Raw genomic sequence first — 22,192 nt, 5'->3', positions numbered from 1 at the left:
TTCACCAAAATTCTTTCAACCTATCTAAATGTTTACAAATTTCACACAATAAAATGTTTGGAAAGATTATACTACACTTTAAATCTAATATTCTTTTTTGTTATTCAGTTTATCTTTCATTTATCTATTTAGTGTAAGCATGTTTACACATGAGCACATACCACAGTGCATATGTAGAGAACTAAAGAAAATTTGTGGTAGTCAGTTCTCTCTTTTCACCTTGCAGGTCCCAGGAATCAAATCCAGGTATCATCAGGTTAGCTGTAAGCACTTTTACCCACTAGATCAGCTCACTGGCCCTATTAATCTGGGTTTAATTTTGTTTATTTTTAAGATTTATCTGTTTTTATTTTATGTATGTGGGTGTTTTGCCCATTTGTCTGTATACCATGTGCATGTAGTGACCAAGAACTCTGAGCCATCTCTCCAACAGTGTCTCACTAAGTAGCCCTGGTTGGCCTCGAACAGCCTACTCAGAGATCTGCCTACCTATGCCTACAACACATACAACAACACAATAATAAAATTAAAGGCAAGCACCACCAACCCTGTCTCAAATTATTCTTAAAAAATTAATGTGACTGGGGCTGGAGAGATGGCTCAGAGGTTAAGAGCACTGACTGCTCTTCCAGAGGTCCTGAGTTCAATTCCCAGCAACAACCACATGGTGGCTCACAACCATCCGTTATGAGATCTGGTGCCCTCTTCTGGTGTGCAGATATACATGGAAACAGAATGTTGTATACATAATAAATAAATTTAAAAAAAATAATGTGACATGGCAATTATAGACAATATGCAAAACAAATCCAAAAGGAAACTAAAAATTACTTATATTACCTATCACAAAATCTTGTTCTTCCTCTAGCTAAAAAAAAAAAAAAAAAAAAAAAAAGCTGGGTGGTGGTGTATGCCTTTAGCCCTAGCACTCAGGAGGCAGAGGCAGGCAGATCCCTGTGAGTTCAAAGCCAGTCTGGACTACAAAGCTACACAGAGAAACCCTGACTTGAAAAATTTTAAAAAAAGAAAGAAATGAAAACCCGATTCAGATCAAACCCACAATTTAACTAACAAGTGAAGCAACATGACAGGTTACACAGAAGTAAAATGAAGACTGGAGAAGACTAAGAGAAATCATCAATTGCTTTGTTTTCAAACAAGAAGTACAAGGTGGGGAGGGGAATCAGGCATGATAGCAGACCAGTAGTTTCAAACCAGAAGTGTAACGACAAGATATGGAGCAGTCTGGGCTACACAGCAAGACACTGACTTAACAGCTGGGTGAGGTGGTGCACATCTTCAATCCTAGCACTAGGGAGGAAGAGATAAGCAACCTGAGTTCAAAGCCAGCCTGGTCTACAAAGGAAGTTCTAGACCAGACTGAGGCTACACAGTGAGACCCTTTCTCAAAAAACAAAACAAAACAGTGCTGGAGAGATATCTCAGGGGTTAAGAGCGACTACTGCTCCACCAGAGGATCTTGGTTTAGTTCCCAGCATCCACACAGTAGCTCACAACCATCTAACTCCAATTCCAGGAGATCCAACGCCACAGATGCAGGCAAAAACTCATGAAATAAAAATAAATAAAGCTTAAAACAAAAAAACAATCAGTGTTGCATGCATACGTGTATTCTCAAGACCTGGGAGGTGAACTCAAGGTAGGAAAATAGATGTGGCTAAGTTGGAAGAATGCTTATCTAACGTGTATGAAGCCCTGGGTTCAATCCCCAGTGCCACAGAAACCTGGTGTAGTAGCAGCATTTGACCTATAATCCCAACCCTTGGGAGATAAAACCAGCAGGATCAGAAGTTAAAGTCCATCTTCTGCTAACAATGAGTGTGAAGTCAGCCTTCGATACATGAAAATAAAATGATGGCTAATAGTACTTCAAATGCAGGAGTGAAAAATACAAGGAGGGGAATAAAAAAGCCTAAAAGATAGCATATATTTGTCATTATATCATTCAGTCTTTGTATATATTTAAAAATGTCCTTGATACACAAAAGTTCTTCTGACCAACTTGCACTGCAATATCCTCTTTCAAAATAATTATCATGTTGATATCTATTCTTTGGGCTTACACTTTTTATATACCTAAAGAATCCATTTAGCATTCCATGTTTTTGATTTGTTGAGGTACTAATAATCATGTTTTTAAAAATACCATGATTCTATACATAGCATTCTGTAATTTTTTGTTCCTGATGGTACACGCCTTTAATCCCAGCACTCGGGAGACAGAGGCAGGCAGATCTCTGACTTAAGGCCAGCCTGGTCAACAGAGTGAGTTACAAGACAGCTAAGGCTACACAGAGAAACCACATCTCAAAAACACAAAGAAGAAAGTGCTTTAATTACACTTGTGTGTGCATGTTTTTGCATACCATGGTGCACAGTGAAGGTCAAAGGACAATTTGCAGAAGTCAGCTCTCTCCTTTGACTATATAGGTTCTGAGATGACACTCAGGTCATCAGGCTTGGCAAAGGTGCCAGTAATAAATACTCTTTTCTTACTAATAAGAACGGCCTCTATACATTCTTTTCTTCTCTCCTTTTTTGGATGTGTTACTGTTTTTGAGACAGCTCATCATACTGTCACACTGTAGTTCCCCAGTTGTACCTCCTCTGATCACTTCAACTCAATGGGATATTCCTGGCTCAGTCTCCTCAGCACATGCACCGTGACACCTGGTCTGACATAAGGCTGCTTTTAAGTTAGGCTTTTACTTGCTCATACACCCCCACCACTCCTATTTATTCTATTTGCTCCTAAGTTTCAGACTACGGAAATACACATGTATTTTATTTTTCTTTGAGAGTTAGAAATTGAATTTATAGCCTCACAAATGCTCTATGATTAAGCTATAGTCCCAGGCACTACTATATATCTTAATAACGACAGGAAAAGAGATGAGGCTTCAAGAATTACCTCAAGCTTGAGTTTAGCTTCATCAAATTTCAAAGTAAACACCAATTAAAAGCTAAAATCTACATGCTGGCAAGCTACTTACTTCCACAGTGGTTGCAGCTTTTTGAGTCATTTTTCCAACAAGGTCAACCTGTTCATATCTGGATTTCATGTATTTTTTTGCAACTTTGTATACCCACTGTGGGCAAGTTGCAGAAAAAAGTAAGGTCTGAGGATTGTCTTCTGAATCTTAAACAAACAAAAAGAATTCAAATATTTCCTTAATGTCCCATGATGTAGCCAGCTTTTAAAAATTACCCCAAACTTCAAAACAAAAGAAAAAAGGAAAATTAAAAACTTGGGGCAAGTTTTTAACATACAAACTTCAATGCAACCATTAGACTTTTACAATGAAACAAAAAGAAAACTGAATGAAGAAGAAAAGGATTAAGAAACACCACCCAGGAAATGGATAAAATGAGTTAGTACATCTACATGGAATGACTACAGTATAATCAAGAGAAGATTCAGAGCATGCTTTTATATTTTCTTATTTTAAGAAATAAGAAACAAACTTTAATTTTGTTAGACTACCAAGGAACAAGGTAATAAAAATTATGAAATAAAAATTTATAAGCTTTTTGTCAAAGGACAGCTGTTAATGTACTTATTTCAACTAGGACACACCAGTTTTGTAGGATTCATGAATAATATCTTCAACTTGTTCAGCAAAACCTAAATCTAACATTTGATCTACTTCATCAAGCACAACATGGCGTAGCTTCGAAAGATCCAAACGGCCGCTTTGCAGATGGTCTTTGATACGCCCTGGGGTCCCAACAAGGATGTCAATACCATTCCGAATTTGATTAACTGTAAGGAGAAAACCACCACGAATATGTTAAAAATCAAATATATGCTTTTATATGATTTCTTTAGATTTACAATGAATACAACTTTTGACTATTGTATATATTTACTCACTTTGGCTTTGATATGATGTTCCACCATAAAAACACGCCACACTGAGTTTTCTAGTTATATCTTTGAAATCTTTGGCTACTTGATTTGCCAGTTCCCTTGTTGGAGCCAAAACAAGTACCTGAGCAAGAAGTTTAAAAAACAAAGATATACCTTTTTTAAAGACTGATATAAATGCAACCTGAAAGGACATTTCTGTAAAGATGCATTTAGAGTAAGAATATCAACATTATCTTCAGACAAAGCTGGGCATATTGTTAGTGGCAAACTAACTTCTAGCATGCATAAACTCGGTTTAATCCCCAGCCCTGGGGTATGGGAGCAAAGAATACAAATACTAATAATAAGAACAGTTTACATTTACTACAACATATTTTATCAGATTTCTAAAGTTATTTTCCTTGGTTGGGAATAGTTCAGTTGGTAAAGTGTGTGCTTAGCATGCATAAAGCCTAGCATACAAGCCTTAGCTTTGCATAAAAGCAGGTGTGGTAATACACCCTTATAATCCTAGCATTTGAGAGGTAAAAGGATTGTCCTCAACTGTATAGTGACCTCAAGGCCAGCCTGGGCTATGTGAAATCCTATCTCAAAACAAAAAAACAAAACAAACAAACAAAACAAAACAAAAAAAAACAAACAAAAACAAAAAGAGAGAGAGACTTTTGATTTTTTGTTTTGTTTTGTTTTTTTGAGACAGCTTTTCTCTGTAGCTTTGGAGCCTGTTTTGGAACTCACTCTGTAGACCAGGCTGGCTTGAAACACAAAGAGATCTGCCTGTTTCTGCTTCCCGTGTGCTGGGATGAAAGGCATGAGACTTTCCTAATGAGGTTCCCAAGCCCTTTTGATTTACTTGTCCCTCTCTATTCCTTCTTCAAATATATATTACTCCCCGAAAATACAGACAGACATATATGTATAGACAGATGGTCTGCCAACTGTCTACATCATCTATTCAAATGGAAGGTCAATGAATGCAAAAGTTTATGTCAGGTGAGTCACTGTATTTGCTGCACTTTAAGAAGCAGGTACAGAATGAAACTCAAAATGTATTTGTCACAGTAAAGATGGTTCATACACTCAGCTCTTGTGCTTTGTATAAATTAATGACTGTGATTAGTGAATTTTTTGGTCATGAAAAACAGATGAGGTGAAAAACAGATAAGGTGGCATTAATATCCCAATTTTACAGAAATGGAACTTGAGTCATCGTGAAAATTATGTCTTGCCCAAGGTCCCACAGCAAGAAGTGGTAGGACTGTGATCTCAGGCATAGCTTCTAACACATTAAGGTAAGGTACAACTGTTTCCTATCTGCATTATTTGCAACTTTACCTAATTTCAACAAGAAAAACAATTTATCCTGTAAAACCAACACAGCCAATATGACATGACAGCTGATCCTAAGCCATTATGTCATTTTATTCATATACATGTGAATTTGCTTTTATAGCTTAACATTAGAAGTATTTGAAAGTACAAACATACCTGTTCAAATAATTATGATGACTTTTCTTCTTCACTGATACAAACCTTAAAGTGCACACAGGTTCTAAAAATGTCAAATTTTAAACTAGGATTTTACTAGTTCCTTTGTTAATTGATTTTACTATTTATAAATTAAGACATATATCTAGTACCCATTAATAGCAATATCGCTAGTGTAATATTCATAAAAAGTCAACCTGGAAATAATACTGGATATTTATTGAATCTCCAAGTGAATACCTCATTGGAAAATTCATTATTTGTAAGCAAAGGTCAAGAATGAAGAGAAAAGTCACTAAATAAAAATACTTCTAAAAGGTAGACTGATTTTATAACACAAAGTTATGGAAGATTTCTAGACATCCAGAGATAGTACATTTGTATTCCTTAACTAATGTAGTTTAGCTTTGCTTGAATTTTTCCTATATGAAAAAACGACGAATTTTTACTTTAGGAATCAAAATTTAACTTTATAAAAAAGGAGTAATGAGTCTAATGGGGGAAGTATATACCTGATCTTGAGACTAGTATAATTCTTTCAGAGTTTAGGGTACAGCTCAGTGGGAGAACATGAGCTGAGCACGCACAAGGTTCTGGGTTTGATCCCAGCATTCAAAAAAAAAAGAAACCCCCAAAAAACAAAACCAAAAGACTGTGATCTCCTCTGTCCCTTTTCATTATGTTAAGACCTTTTACTCCCTTAATAACCGTTACCTTTGGTGAGCGGCTTTTTTTAACTGTTTCTTGATTTCTTTGGAGCCTTTCAATCAAGGGTATGGCAAAAGAGAATGTCTTTCCTGTTCCTGTCCGGGCTTGAGCAATTAAATCTTTTCCTTCATATACAGGACCAAAGGTTTTAACTTGAATAGGAAAGAGATATGTTACCCCTCGACCTGTAAAATGAGATTTCATTAAAATTTGTGACTAGCATTAGGAGAAAAAAAAAATCAATTCATTTGAAAATGACAATCCTTATTCCTCCATGACTGCCTAAAGACATACTACCTAGTAATGGTTAGTTATTCCTACCCCAACAGGAATTAGAATAAAATGTTCTGATGTGACAAACACATGTAACACAGTTAAAACAAGCCAGAATAAAGAAAAGAGTGATGTAGAAATAACTGCAATTAAAAAAAAAAAAAAGAGTGAGCTATTTATCTTTTAAATTCTTCTTTTGGTCAGGAAAAGAACCAGAGTTTTATAAAATCAGCAGCAGATTTTCAACAACATGAAAATCACAGTACCTTTCAGAAGCTTTATAGTCTCCTCAGAAATGGAGAAATTGGAGAAGGCTCCTTCCTTTTGTTCACGTGTTAGAGTCTGTCAAAATGAAACCAAAATTCTAAATAATATAGTTTATATTGACTTTCTGAGAGTGAAAGAGGGGGCTTCCCAAACAGGTCTCATGTAGCCTGGGCTGGCCTCCAACATGCTAAGCAGCAAAGGACCATGACTGCATCCACCTCTAAGCATACTGTGATTACAATTGTACATGGTCAAACGCGCGCTCGCGTGTACACACACACACACACACACACACACACACACACACACACACACACACACACACACACACACACACTCAACAGTTAACATTGCATTTGGTGAATTTCAACAAAGCCAGGATTAATCTGTACATTCTATTAGCCCTTACTGAACTCAATGAAGATATGTGCTTCTTGTCAAATAACATCAATACAAAGATTCACCCCTTCCCACAACCCTCCAAGGGTTTCACATAAATTAATCTCAGTGCACCAACATTTGATGCCTAGTACAGCAGAAAGAAATAATGGTAAGAGCTTAAATTATTAGCTATTATCAGATTTAAAGATTATAATAAGTTCTTATCAAAGAGAGGCCAGGCACAGTGGTGCTTGCCTTTAATACCAGTGTAACAATAAGTCTTTCTGCTAAGCCGTCCAAGCCCTGCCACCACGTGGGCACTTTCTGCCAGGCCGCCCAAGTTCTGCTTGCCGCCACGTTAGGGTCCCAAGTAACACATAGAGACTTATATTAGGTACAATGCTGCTTGGCCAATAACTAGGATTTCTCATCTGCTAGCTCAGTCTTAATTATCGTAAGTCTATATATTTTATAAAACTTATCTCATTGAGGATGCCTTCTGCTGGCGCCCTCTCTTACCAGCGGATCACATGGCGACTCTAGAGCAGAGACGAGAAGGAAGTGAGCAGGGAACTGACTTCCTTCTTGCCCTTGCTTATACATGAGTCTCCCTGCTATGTCACTCCCTGCCTGGATCACTACTTCTTTACTATATTTCCCAGAATCCTCCTTGACTCCTAGTCCCACCTAACTTGCTGCCTCATTAGCCAAACAGTACTTTATCATCCAATAAGACAAAAACATACACAGAAGCACTTCCCCCATTATACCAGTACTCAAAGGTTGGATTCCCAGAACCCATGTGGCGGTTCACACTCATCTGTAACTCCAGTTCCAGGAGGTCTGACACCCTCCTTCACCCTTCAGTAGGCATAGTCCATTTATACTCATGCAAAAAAACACTCATACATAAGAGGGGGGGGAACTCTCTTAAAAAAGAAAGTAACTATCCTAAGAGGTAGGGCAGAGACAAGGCCAGCACAGCAGTGCATGATGGCACACACCTTTAATCTTAGGACACAGGAGGCAGGCAGGTGAATCTCTCATGAATTCCAGGCCAGCCAGGACTACTAAGTGAGACCCTATCTCCAAAATCAAAAACTCTACATGGTGGTATGTACCTGTAATCTCAGCACTTGGATGACAAGAGTCAAAAGGATAGAGTCCAAAGTCATCCCCAGCTACCTAGGAAGTTTGAGACTAGCCTGGACTAGTATATGAGACCCCATCTCAAATAAATGAATAAAGACAACTGCAGCTGGGCTGGAGAGATGGCTCAGAGGTTAAGAACACTGACTGCTCTTCCAGAGGTCCTGAGTTCAATTCCCAGCAACCACATGGTGGCTCACAACCATCCGTTATGAGATCTGGTGCCCTCTTCTGGTGTGCAGATATACATGGAAGCAGAATGTTGTATACATAATAAATAAATAAAATCTTTAAAAATAAAAGATAAATAAATATAATTTAAAAAAAAGATTTGCTAATAAAAAAAAAGACAACTACAGCATGTCTACTATACTTCCCCACATTTAATATCCAGAAAAATTCTCAGTCAATATAGGAAGTGGGGTAGCAGTAAGTTGGTTCAGTGTTACCAAGCTTAACAACCTGAGTTTGATCCTTGGGACCCATGTAGCAGAAGGACTTAACCTCCACACACCAAAAACAAACAAACAAACAAATAAATGTTGAAAAAGAAAAGACAATGCAATGAAAGAAACAAAGAACAAAGGGGAAAAGCCTCAGGTTTGAACTATACTGGTTCTCTGGTTCAAATAAAACATTAGGAACTAAGTAGGAAATAGTATAGAATCAATTCTAACAGACCTAAAAGATCCAGCCGGTCTACATTTCAAAGACAACACCATAAGCAATATAGTAAATATTGTATGTACCTCCTCCACTTTATCACTTGATTTATAAGTAGAATTTTCTAAGGATGACACTCGCTTTGACCTTCTTTCATAGGTATCAACATCTCCATTTGGTACGTCTTTTCTTCTTGACTTATGAGATGGGGAGAATTCATCGGAAAGTCTACTAAGTCCTTCTTCAGTGTCTCCATTTAGCTTCTCTCTCATTTTAGCTTTTTTGGGCTTGGGAGCATCCAGGTCATCTGTAACACCATTTTCTCTTGTTTCTGTTTTCTCATCTGATTCATAATGGTGCCTTGACTTCCTTCTATCACTCTGTAGAAAAAGAAAGAAAGAGTGACAAGCTCTCCTTTTAGGACTCTGAAGCTCAAGTATGACTCCCCAACTGGCTAAGCTCAACCTACAGTTACACTCAATACTACCTGCAAGAAATCCAGACTGGTTAGTAATTCAAAGTCTGTATCTTACCTGATTCAATTTGTCATGCCATCTCTTGCCTTTTCAAGACTCAGTCTCTAGAATATTTCTAATCCCATCCTAAGATTTTTAGGAAAGTTAAAATAGTTCCACCTCAGAAAAAAAATGAAGTCTCAACATTATACATGAAAATACAAATAAAAACTTCTAACATCCCCAAAAAGGGAAAAAAAATTTATTGAGTACCTACCCATCATTGTGTAATGTTTTCGGCTTATCTTGTTTAAATCTTCATAACAACCCTATCAGGGAAGTACAGGTCCATAATCCCTTATCCGAAATTCCGAAATCCATAAAGCTCTGAAAACCGAAAGTGTTTTTGTAACTTATATGGAGACAACACCTTATCTGATCTGAATTCATTTGATGGCAAAATTTGACTACCACTAATGTGAAGCTACTTATATAGTCTTTCTTTATCCCAACTAGTACGACTATCCATATTTAATATTAAAGATGCAGGTCCCCAACCCTTGTAACAATTTCTAGTTATTTCAAAACACATCTAGCTCCAGTGATTTTGGATAAGGGATGGTGAACCTGTATTATCTTTGCCACTTTATAGATGAAGAATTTAAGCGGTCAAATACTTGCTAAAGGTTCTAAAGGATATTCTGCAGGTGGAAGTGGACAGAATGGAATGTAGCCCTGTCTGACCTGAAAGTCTAATGTTCTTTTCACATCATGCTTCCTCCCTGAATTGTTTGTTCTGTTTTGAAACAGATTCTCATGTAGCTCAGGGTGGCCTTTACCACCTGACTGACCTTCCTGCCTCCACTTCCCAAGAGCATGAAACAGATATGTACTTACAAGTAGACATAGTTCTCCTTGAACTCTGATTTAAGAGAAACAAAACTATGTAATTTATAGAAAACCAACTGTTACACTTCCATAGAAGGATTATAACTTTGAAAATTAAGACCGTGTTTAGGTTAACAGAGCAACGACAAAAAAGCCAAACACCAAGGCACAATTCTGTAACTTCAATTTAAAATGCAAAACTAAGACTGTCGAGATGGCTCAGAGGTTAAGTGCGCTGGCTGCTCTTCCAAAGTACTCAGGTTCAGCTCCAGGGGATGTGATAGCCTCTTGTGGCCTCACAGGACAGGCATGCATGTGGTACACAAGCAAAACACCCATACACATTAAAAAGAAAAAAATTTCTTAGATTTCTTTAAAATGCCAAACTGAAGGGAAGGGTCCTTTGTTTTTTTTTTTATTTGTTTGTATGTTTTTAAATATTTACAGAACATGAAAAAAATCATTTGGAAATTTAGTCCTTCAGAGTCATTTGGTCAAATAAATAATCACTTGCTTCATAAACGATTAGATAGCAGTACTTCTTTATACTAAAAACTACACGCAACAAATTTTTACCATTCTGATACAATTTTTAAAGAGCTCTAGCATAAAAATTTCTCATCCATAAAAGCTAAGTAATATGTGAAAAATGCCTTAAGATGTGCTACACCATTTGATCTTTAACTGCACTAGCCCACAGCTCCCTAAAGTAAGTTCTATAGGAAAGCAAGATTATTTATACAATTAGCCCTAGTGTTTTAATTGCTCCAGGACCTTTCACTTTGGAGAGAAGATGGAGCTAGTCAATGTGATACCTCTAAGTCCAAACCCTGCAACATGCCAAAGTGCTGAAAACTCCACTAGTCTATACTGGAACTATAGGGCTGGATACCGTTTCCTGTTTCTACTGCTCTGCATGTCTTATCTCTTCGCTCCCAATCTTACTCAGTGTTTCCTCTTCCTCACCCTCAGCAGAAGTACAAGTCTTTGCCTTCAACTCACACTTTCAGACTCTCTTTTCTACCTTCATTCATTTTCTAAGAACACGAATTCCCTATCTCAATATACCCAAAGCAGAATCATCTTCATTTCGAAAGACCTAGCCTAATGTTCTATTTCTACTAATTCATATTCCAGTCCATTTCCAAATCTCTTGTTTTCTTTCATGAAGGGCAATCAGCAGGTATATTTCTGGAGAATTTACAATGTGAAAGCTAACGACATATAAGAACATAGAGAAATGTAAGGATGCACAAAGATACCATCACTTTTTTCAAGAATCTTTGGAAGATATTCAGGATATATAAAGAAAAACTTACTTTACAAGGAAGCACATAAAAACACCAATCACAAAGATAACAGTGGAACAAGACCTTGAAGGGAAATGAGAGTATTGTATACTGGTTGGGAAAAAACATTACCTAGACACCATCAGATAAAGGATTTAAGTGTGAAAGGAAAAATGAGCTTTTCAAGAGAAACTACAATTAAAATAATTGCTTGGAGATTACATGTATCATCTACCCCAGTAGCCTACAGTGGTAAAATTCAAAGGCTTGGGAGTTAATATTTAAAGGGCAAAGAGTTTCAGCTTGGGAAGATAAAAAGGCTCACGATATGGATGGTGGTCATGACAATGGAAAGAGTCTACTACACTAAATGACAACAAGTTATACACTTTAAAAAGATAAAAATGTGGGCAGTGGATTCGGTCTAGTTCAAACCCCAGCACTGAAAACTAGAAGTGACAAAATGTAAGTTCCAAATTTAGTATATTCTACAAAAACATAAAAACATGTTGGGAATATAGCTAAATGCTGGGCATTTGTCAGGGATGGCAATTCAATGCCCATTAGGAAGGTGGCATAAAAGAAGAGAAGGAAGCATGATTGTTGGCTATAATTTAAACTTTACCTTAGTAGTAAGTCCTGGGGGGTATTCCCTCATCTTTAGCATGCTTAAGAATGAATATTTTATCAATGTTCATCTTTCCCACAGTTACTGTTATCCTCCTCAGCTCTTTTTTTTTTTTTCCTCCAGGTCAAATGTCTTCATTAAAAATTTTACCTGTGCATTTTCTTAGCACCTTAAGATCCTCTATTGTTTCGGGTTTTTTGATTTTTTTTTCTTCCTTTTCTTTTTTTCGGACGGAGGTGGGGGTATAGCCTCTAAAAATTCCTCAACTGGCTCCTGGTGGGCAGGGACCATTTTGCATATTTAATTAGCTTAAGCTCCTTGGTACTCAGCAAAGAGTCTGGCACAAATTAGGCTCAATAAATACCTGTGGATTGAAAATACTGACAGTAAGGGCTATTCATAATACAACCCCCACGAACTCCATCTCAGCCAAACCCTGGTAACCCTGGCTGTGGCACTATTCCTTAAGCCTCTATTACCCAATCATGGAGGATTGTAACCCTAGGATAGCCTTCCCCAAGACTGCTGCAGACACGACACCGAGACAGAGAAGCAACACATATAGGCAAAGACATCATCTTTCTTAATTATGTTCTTCGAAGGCCCTGGGAAACCAAACGAAGGGCCTTCGCCGCCGAGCAAAGGGAGAACGAGCAGATTCCGCGGCGACGGGAGCTCGAGTCTGCCCATCTCTTGGGAGGGATCCAGGCGCAGAGGCCGACGTCGGGCTGAAGTGCCACGGATGCCGGGCTCAAGCCCTGGTCCGTCCTCCTCCAGGTCCGGGAGAGTGGCGACGGGGACGGTCCCCGGGACCTCAGAGGGCCGAGCAAGGCGAGGGGAAGCCTTCCCTGGGAAGCTCGCGCCCGGTACTGACAGGTCGTCCCCTTCAGGGACCGCTCCCCTCCCCGCCCAGGCCAGCGCAGCCCGAGGGAGGCGCGGCCCAGCCGCAGCGCACCTTTTGCCTCTCCTTCTTCTGGCTCTCGGACTCTTCCAAGGGTGCCTCGAGCTCCATGATGTCCCCCCAGAGGAGTTTCCCGGGCATTACTGGCCGCCGCCGCCGCCACCTCCCGCCGGGTGCGGTGGCCACGACCACCTACGGACACCGACAGCGTGAAAGGAAGCGGGGGCAGGGCGGCCTCCGGCCAGAGCCGTGCGTCACTTCCGGGCCACGCACGGCACGGCGGGAGCGAACCAGCCCGGACTCTCTGGGAGGGACCTCTTCCCGAAAGCCGCAACCTCCCTCAGCCAATGGGAACGCTGGCAGGTCCCGGTGGGCCCGCCCATGCTCTGCGATGACAGGCCTCTCCGCGGCGCGGACCAATCTTCGGGAAGAACTCTTGCGCCTCGGGCGCAACACCAAGAATTCCAAGGCTCCCCCTCACCCACTTGGAACACCTCCCTTCCCAGCATGCCCTGCAGGGCTCGAGCGGCCCCCTCGGAGGCGGCCGGGGAAGAGGGGCTGGCGCGCCAAGCATCGGCTCGCGGTGGGCGAGCGCGCGCGCCGCAGCCGGCCAGAGCGCCACGCGCCGTCCAGCCATTCGCCGCCGGAAACTGCAGCCCTTCGCCCCGCCCCCCGCAGTGGGAGGAGCGTTAGCGAGCAACGGCTCCCCCGGCAGGCAGGCAGGCAGGCAGGCAGGCAGGCAGGCAGGCAGGCGGACGGGCAGGCACTGCGATTGAGCCTTCCCAGGGTCGCCCGAGTCGCATGGGTCTGCGGCCGCCGCTAAGTGGCGGCTTGGTGTGTGTTCTCACGCTCCTCAGAAGAGACAAAACCCACCCGAGCAGGAAATTTGTCCAAAGTCAGTCGGTAACTCAGGCAGGACCAGATAATTGCTCAGAACGCAAGACGGCCGCACCGGTCTCAGCTGGGAGGTTCTCAGAGTTGGAAGGCCATTGCTCCTATGAAACAGAAGGAATAGAAAAACAAACCAAGAAAAAAAAAAAGGGAACCTAGGCCAAGGAAAGCAAACCCAATGTGCCTGACAGCTTAGCTGTTTGTACTGATCAGAATCGCATTCAAAAGACAACAGCAGCGAACTGACTTCTTGGTCTGTGTATGTTCACAAAGACTGGGTTCAATGCCCGGGACCTAAGAGGCCAAGCAAGCCCGCTACCAATTGAACAACAATCCCGGCCCTTAACCCTGTTTTATCACTTGATATCTTCATTTTATTGGGGGCTGGGGAGGATAAGACGCAAAACAGATGTAGGTGCAGAGTGCCTTGTAATCTGAGCATCAAACACAGGTCTTAGCAAAACTAAAAATGGCCACACGCCCTGAGTTTGGGGGTTACACGACAATTACGGGAATCACAATATTCACTTCCGTACTTGTGTTGATTAAGTGTTGGCCTAAACTCGATGACTGTTTATCTGGATGTAGTTTTATGGAGTCAGTTCTATGAACACCAGGTGTGTTCAAGGATTGATGGTAGGAAAAAAAAAAAACAACACCGCTTTTTTTTTCTAAGGTTAAACGAATAGATGTGGGTCTCCTCATCTGAATCGTTATGAATCAAAATCTAAATAGCTTTTCTAAATCTATCCTGTTGCCTAACACCCACACCCCACACCCAGTTCTATAGTGCTAGTCATTGTGCCTCTACAATGAGATATGCACGGAAACATAGGCGATGTGGTGAAACAGGGATAAAGGAAACAGATGCTGCTATCTTGTAGTTGAAGGTCACACAGATGGAGTAAGAGTTTAGCTCCTTGGGATCCTTTTTTTTGTGTGTGTGTGTTTGTTCTCAGGCCAAAACTTCTCATAGCACACCTGAAAAGGAAATGACTGAAGACTATTCTCTATGCCTTCCTCAAATGACTTCTTCCCTTCTGAAAGGACACTAGCCGGCTGGAGCTTGTGGCAGCTCTGCCGTCTTGCCCTTCTCCCGTATTCACTTTGCCTTGCTAAAAACTGTTAGATGACATTCCTAAAGCTAGCTACCAAGTTCTATTCCCATATTTGGCCACTTCCTCTTCCTGAGGCTGACTACCAAGGTCTAGCCATCAAAGTATTGAAATCCAGCAATCAAAAGCCCCCTTTGGCTAATTAACATGCCCAATTAAACACCTCATCTTAACATGGGGGTTTCCCCCTTTACCTTTATAAACCACCATTTGCTTATGGGCCATGACTATCTCGTCTCTATCCAGAAGTCCTTTTGGGAAAAATATCCCCTGCGCATTTACCCTTGTGTTCTTTCCCTTCTCCCTAGTTCCCTATCTCCTTTACCACTGCATCCTAGCCCATTCTAACACAGACCTTCCCTTTTCTTCTTAAAAATTACACCTGCAAAATCATTTGCTACTGTTTTTCTGCCTGAGTCAGAAGGCAGCCACTTTAACTTTTCTTCCCTGCATAGTAAGGGTTCTCTCTGTGAAAACATATGTTTGGGTGTGGTTTATGCCTAATCTGAGATGGAGAGGGAGCCCCTGCTCCCTTCTGTGACAAGTACTTCCTAAGTCCCAAACTGCCTAAACCAATTCTCTGATCTCTCTCTAGTTAGGTAGAAAAGAAGAATATAAACCTAGACATGAGTAACTTGCCCAAGGAGTGGAGGATTCAGGTCTTCAGCTTAGCTTCATCCATTAGAAAACACGGGAACAGGAACTATAATTTTAAAATTCAATAAAGGGGTTGGAGAGATGGCTCAGTGGTTAATAGCACTGGCTGCTGCTCTTCCAGAGGACCCTGGTTCAATTCCACATGGCAGCTCACAACTGTCTGTGACTCCAGTTGTCCCCACACAGATGTGCATGCAGGTAAAACACTAATGCACATAAATCATTTTTTAAAAATGCCTCAATAGGTTTATGTCTGCTCATGAGATTTGGAACCAGTGGGGAATCAAAAGGGAATTTCTCTCATTGCCGTGACAAAATACCTGAGCAGGGATGTAAGAAAAGGTTTCATTTGGCTCACAGTTTGAGGGCACAATCATGATAGCGGGGAAGTCGTGGCAAGAGGCATAGGCGGCAGCTGGTCTCACTCATCCACAATACGTAGAAAGATGACAGTACAGTATCTGCTCACTTCAATTAACCAATAAATGCCCTCACAGACATGCCCAGAGGATTTCCTTTTAAGTGATTCTAGATCCTGCCATATATAAACCAATATAAACCATCATGGACATCAATTCAAAATATAATCAATTTTTGGGCCCAAGTGATTATCTTGCTCGAGTTTCCCTCGTGCCTGCAACTACAGACATGGACCATGGTTCCTAGTTCCAAATACAACTGTCAGAACATCTTTATAGTCTATGTATTTTTTATTTGTTTTAGGTAAGTGTTTTATCAAGTAGTCCTAGAGGATCTGGAACCTGCTCTGTGGACCAAGCTGGCTTTGAACTCACAAAGATCTGCCTGCTTCTGACTCCTCAGTGCTAGGATTAAAGAAAGGCATGTGTTACAATGCCAGGTTATAGGGTTGGGGTTTTTTTTGTTTGTTTTTTCTTCCATTTTCTTTTGTGTGTAGAAGTTCTCTTTCCACAATGTGTGTCCTGCAGATCAAACTCAGATTGCCAGGCTCAGTGGTAGCCGCCTTTACCAATGGAACCATCTTGCTGACCCTATTTTCCAAATATCCTAGAAGAGTTGAAAATACACCCTGGAAATATAAGTTCTGTGCTCTTTTCTGGCTATTTTCTTATAGAAGATTCTATAAAAATCCCCTTGCCTTTGGTCTTGGCTTATTCAACTGTGTAACTTTTAAGATATAAAAACAAGGTACTATTTCTAAACTTGCCTCTCTGGTCATTTCCAAAATGGTTAATTTTTTAGCCCATAATTAGGAAGGAGACGGCAAAGAGCTTTTCAGACTACATCTGGCTCTTTGGAGGTAAATGTGAAACTTTTCTGACCAAACGTTTCAGGTTACAATATGGAAATCATGGGGCAGTTATAAATTGATGGAGGGAGGCAGTGGGGACAGAGACTGGGCGTGCGAAGGAGAAAAGAGAATGAGAGGCAAGGAGCTATACAACCTTAGTCAATTTACCTTTAAAAACTGCTGTTAGCCAAGCAAGGACAATAACACAGGAAACTCGATTAGAAAATGCAACAAAGCATCACTGTAGAAATGAGGGGCAGAGGTGCTCAGACTTAACTGAGATGGTGGCGAGATGGTGGCGGCAGAAGCAGCAGCTGCTGCTGCGGGTCTCAATTTGCCCAGGCTGGCCTTGAACTCACTATGTAGCTGAAGTTTGCCTTAAACCTTCTATCTGCCTGTCTCCTGCCTTCTCTGCTGGAATTAAAGATGTGTGCCACCATGCCTGGCTCCACCATTTCTTTAGTAATAGTTTTGTGAGTTTAAAAACAGGAATGTATTTTTTTTTAATTGTGTGTCTCTATGTGTATGGATATCTGTATGTGAATGCCTGGGCAGGCCATCGGATCCCCTGGAAACCACATTACAGTCATCTGCACCAGCTGTACAGGTTTTTAAATCATGGAGCTTTCTCTCCAGCCCTGCTTTGCCAGGGTTTTGAATTGGGCTGTAGAAAGGAGGGCGTCAGAATCAACATGAGTTATCCCAGAAGAGGGCACTATCAACCAAGAACTGGGTTGGTTGCAGGAAAGAGGCTGTGAGAAGCTGATGTCTGTCCAGGGTGTCCCCCCATTCTTGTTTAATAGTTCCCTCCCCACTGGTAGGCAACAGCCTCTTTCCTGTGCCGTTTTCTCAAGTAGCTTTAGCTTCAGATAGGTTCTCAAAATGCAGCAGCAGGCTCTTCCCATTGTTTTCCGTGCCAGAGCAACGTTTTCCAATATCGTGTTTGCTAAATTACATTCAGCAATAGGCTCATGATCTAAGAACATACACACATAGTTTAACAGCACACCAGCATGGGCATGTATTACTGAGCTGGTGTAGTTTCAACTACTATCAATAAACTTGATTAAAAAACAAAAAACAAAAAACCAGAGGTATGGCAGGGGTGGGAGGTGGGGACTGGGATTGGGGGAGGATTGGAGAAATAGCTTAGCTAGCTGTTAAACTCGTTCTTGCTGGTGGAGGTAGGGGTGATGGGTGATGGGTGGTGGGGTGGTGGTGGTGATGGTGGTTGCATGAAACTTTAATCCCAGCACTTTGGAGGCAGAGGCAAGCAGATCTCTGAGTTCAAAAGCCAGCCTGGTTTACAGAGTGAGTTTCAGGACAGCCAAGGCTGTTACAGGGAGAAACCCTGTCTCAAAAAGTTTACATGTTCTTGCAGAAGACCAGGAATCAATTCCCAGCACTCACAGGTGGACTCTCAGCTCTCTGGGACTCCAGTCCCAAAGGATCTGACACCCACCCTCTTGTGACCTGTAAGGACACCAGACATGTGCATGATAAGCACATAATTGTGTGCAAAACACTCATACACATCAATCTAAAAAACTTTTAAGTGTGTGTGTGTGTGTGTGTGTGTGTGTGTGTGTGTGTGTGTACGCACGCGAGTGCTTATGTGATGGAAGTGTGCACCTGGACATGGCAGGACAACTCTGGGATGCCCAGTGACCCATTCAGAGAGTCTTAAAAAAGGTCATAAGTTTTTGATCACTAATAAAGACAATAACACATAAATCATAAAACTCTGATTTTTTAAAAAAATTACATTTATTGTGGTTAGCATTATGCATAGAGGTCAGAGGACAGGTTTCAAGAGCCAGTTGTTTCCTTCTACCTTGAGTCCTGAGGACTGAACTCAGGTAGTCAGGCTTGGGAGCCTTGACCCACAGAGCTTTTGCTCTACCTTTGTTGATTTTTAAAAATGTGTTGTTACAGGCGGTGGGTTTTTTTGTTTAACTCTTTTGAGGGCCTGCCACCCAGCTCTCAAACAAATCACACAGAGACCTGTTATTATAAACACTGGGCCTTAACTTGGCTTGTTTCTAGCCAGCTTTTAACTTAATTAGCCCATCGATCTTTTGCCTCTGGGCTTTTTCCTTTTCTTACCTCTGTGTATCTTACTTTCACTCTTACTCCATGGCTGGCTGGGTCTCTGGGTGTCTGTGTGGCTGACCCCTAACATCCTCCTCCTCTTCCAGAGTCGTCGTCCTCTTTAAACTCTGCCTGCCAGCCCCACCTATCCTTTCTGCTGCCTCGCTATTGACCATTCAGCTCTGTATTAGACCATCAGGTGTCTTAGACGAGCAAAGAATCACAGCTTCACAGAGTTAAACAAATGCAACATAAACACAAGCAACACATCTGTACATCATTAAACAAATGTTCCAGAGCATAAACAAATGTCACACACCTTAAAATATTCCCCAACAATGTGTTTTACTATGAAAGTGAAAGAGAATAATATAATACAAATGAAGCTTTTAACATTGCATTTACTGGGGTGTGTGAGGTCAGAGGACAATATTTGGTAGTCAGTTCTCCCCTTCCACCCTGTGGGTCCCAGCAATTGAACTCAAGTGGTCAGGCTTGGCAGCAAGAGACTTTACCAGTTGAACCATGTCACTGGCCCATTGTTTTTGATACTATAAAACACTTAATGTGAAAAATCACAAAGCCTTTTCAACATCTGGCTTCAACTTAGCCATCTTACTTTCCAAAAGCAAATGATGTTGATGAAGTAAACATCAACACTAAAGAAATTTCAGGAATTGGGGGTGATTTACTCCTTTGGCCCTTATTAAATTCAATCTTGATGCATTTAACAATTTTTTAATTTCCTTGATGTACTATGCAATGATACCTGATTAAGGGTGAGTTTGGGGTGATAATTACATAATCTATTTTCCAAGTCCTTCTCTTTTCATCTAGCATCACTGGGCACCATCCAGATATGTTGACAATGGAAAAGGAAACTACTTAGTGTGTGTTAATGGCAATAAAGTAAGATATTTATTTCAGCAGTGACATTTGTCATCAGTACCACAAAAAAAAAAAAAAAAGTTGAGGTGTAATTGCTGCACCATTGTGAATGTCCACAGCCAAAGCTTAGGAGAAACCTTGACAGGTCTATATTTTTTCCCTCCCTCCTTCCTTTTGAGGTAGAACCTTTAACCCAGGACGGCCTCAACCTTGGCAAACATAGCAAAGGATGACCTTGAACTTCTAGGCCTCCTGTTCCAACTTCTCAAGTGCTAAGACCACAGGCATGAGTTGCCACACCCACCTCCTGCTGGTTGGGCAAACACTCTACCATCTGAGCTTCATCCTCACCTCCCTCTTCCGTTTTCCATTTCTCTCTTCAATTCACTTGGCTGTTGTCCAGTAGACAAGATGGTTTTAGAAATATACCCCCCACGACCATATAATCTGTATACATGGATTAACAAACTCACCATCAGTAAATATTTTGTTGCTAATAAATATGCTACTATATAACCAACTTTTACCACAGAATGAGTTTAACTTTCAAAAAAATGTTTGTCGGAGAATAAGCCCTGTTTTCATTCATTTCCACCATGTTTTTCCTTCAACCTAATCCTTGATACGCACCCAATTCGGCAGCACCTTTTTTTTTGTAGGATGCCTTTTAAATCTTTGAAAACATGGCAAGTTCTTCACAAATTAAACAGAATGCCTTACTACTATAGACAAAAATTGAGACATCTGCCCACTTTTCATTTGGAGGAATTTCTTGTCTTGTTTGATTTTGTTTTCCTTTTTGAAATGGATGTGACATTATTGGCTGAAAAAATGGATACGGTGGGAGTTCAGCACTGTGCAGGAAGGACCTAACGAGTGCAAGGTCTGCCACTTGTACAATAAGAGGGATACGTTTGACTACATGGCCATCAGGGATGAGTTATTTCTCAGCCACAATGTCCCTTTAACCTGAGAATTTCATATTCCTGTGGCTGATGAGAATGGCTACTGGGTAGTAAGTCAGCATTATACGTATTGGAGAAACACATCAAGGAAAATTAAAGTTAGTAATGCTTAGTTAGAAAAGGATCAATGATTTCATGTTTTTTTTTATTGAAAACTATAACAGATTTCTAGTAAAAGGCACTGAAAAATACGTTAAAGTGGTAAAAAGGAAGAAATAATTAGGTTGCCATTTGGTGGGGTTAATAATAACATACGTGTTCAGCTTTAGAACATACCCAATTTTAAAGAGAGTTCTCCAAAGTCAGCTAGAATTTTAATCCTGACATGGTGGCTTATGCCTGTAATCCCAGCACTCCAGAGGCTAAAGCAGGGGGATTGATTACCTGTTGAGATCCAGGCCAGCCTGAACTACAGTATAAGACCACATCTTTAAGTTAGACATTTATAACTGGGGTTAATTGAAGCAGGGAATTGGATGGGAGCGTTTGGCTCTTCTTCATGCCTTCACAGTTCTGTAGAAAATTCTGTCTTCTTTTAAATCCATCCAAAATGACAGAATTGTTAGATGTCAGACTCTGTGTCCTAAAGATATTAAAAAGGACAGGATTACTATCTTCCAAAGGGACCCAGAATGCCACTCGGGGCACTGTAATTTCATTTTGTTAGTGTGAAGCTATATGAGTACTAGGACATGCTTAACAAATCTAAGGTAACATATCAAATCTAAGGTAGCCTGTTTTTCACATGTGAAAAGCTAAACAATAGCACCCCAATTATTTGACAGGTACTTTCAAAGAAGTTTGTGTTATCTGAACATTGGTTCTTAAACCTAGTCAAGTACCATACCTAGTACTTGCTAGCCAGAAACATCTAGCTCCCTATTGGACCTATCTTGTATGAACTCTTTTATGAAGTCAACTCTTGCTTTTCATATTGATACTGTTCTTGTCCTGAGAACTATAACCCATGTCCTTATCTAGCCACATTTGTCTTGCTTCAGCACATTTGTTAAGTATGTACCCTATCCTATTGCCAAGATGCACCCGAAGCTGCCCCAGGAATTCTGTGGTTGTTTTGTTTTGTGGTGACTCAGGGTTGAACTCAGGGCTTCGTGCATGCTAGGCAAGTGCTCTACCCTAGAGTGTTTCCATAGCTTGCCCATCACCCTGAATCCCACATATCTTTGGCAGTTGTGAAGAATCTCTCTCTCTCTCTCTCTCTCTCTCTCTCTCTCTCTCTCTCTCTCTCTCTCTCTCCTCTGTGTGTGTGTGTGTGTGTGTTCTTCAGTTCAGCTTGTCAGTGTTAATTTTCAAATAAGGTACCAACTATGTC

General features: G+C 40.7%; 2 protein-coding genes across 6 annotated transcripts in view; both read right to left on the bottom strand.

Moving 5' to 3' along the window:
- Window positions 1-13,239, bottom strand: part of Ddx50 (DExD-box helicase 50) — a 31,633-nt gene extending 18,394 nt beyond the window's left edge. The window contains exons 1-9 of one of the 4 annotated variants that reach the window (XM_027388245.2): window positions 13,037-13,186; window positions 12,232-12,445; window positions 9,554-9,663; window positions 8,908-9,201; window positions 6,628-6,703; window positions 6,095-6,273; window positions 3,896-4,013; window positions 3,599-3,784; window positions 3,015-3,160 (exon numbers count right to left, since the gene is read on the bottom strand). In XM_027388245.2, the coding sequence (XP_027244046.1) occupies window positions 3,015-3,160; window positions 3,599-3,784; window positions 3,896-4,013; window positions 6,095-6,273; window positions 6,628-6,703; window positions 8,908-9,093 (891 nt within the window). In that variant the 5' untranslated portion in view covers window positions 9,094-9,201; window positions 9,554-9,663; window positions 12,232-12,445; window positions 13,037-13,186. Of the gene's footprint in view, window positions 1-3,014; window positions 3,161-3,598; window positions 3,785-3,895; window positions 4,014-6,094; window positions 6,274-6,627; window positions 6,704-8,907; window positions 9,202-9,553; window positions 9,664-12,231; window positions 12,446-13,036 lie in introns of all 4 variants that reach the window. The other 3 variants (XM_027388244.2, XM_027388246.2, XM_027388243.2) reach the window with 3 other exon arrangements.
- Window positions 13,240-21,294: 8,055 nt separating this feature from the next.
- The window catches only part of Stox1 (storkhead box 1), a 47,893-nt gene continuing 46,995 nt past the window's right edge, over window positions 21,295-22,192 (bottom strand). The window contains exon 4 of one of the 2 annotated variants that reach the window (XM_027388242.2): window positions 21,295-21,442. In XM_027388242.2, coding sequence (XP_027244043.1) covers window positions 21,295-21,442 — 148 coding nt within the window. The remainder of the gene's footprint in view (window positions 21,443-22,192) is intronic. The other variant, XM_035450453.1, reaches the window with a different exon arrangement.

Source organism: Cricetulus griseus, assembly GCF_003668045.3.
Source record: "Cricetulus griseus strain 17A/GY chromosome 1 unlocalized genomic scaffold, alternate assembly CriGri-PICRH-1.0 chr1_0, whole genome shotgun sequence".
Classification (NCBI taxonomy): Eukaryota; Metazoa; Chordata; class Mammalia; order Rodentia; family Cricetidae; genus Cricetulus; species Cricetulus griseus.
This window is presented reverse-complemented; position numbering and strand designations above follow the sequence as displayed.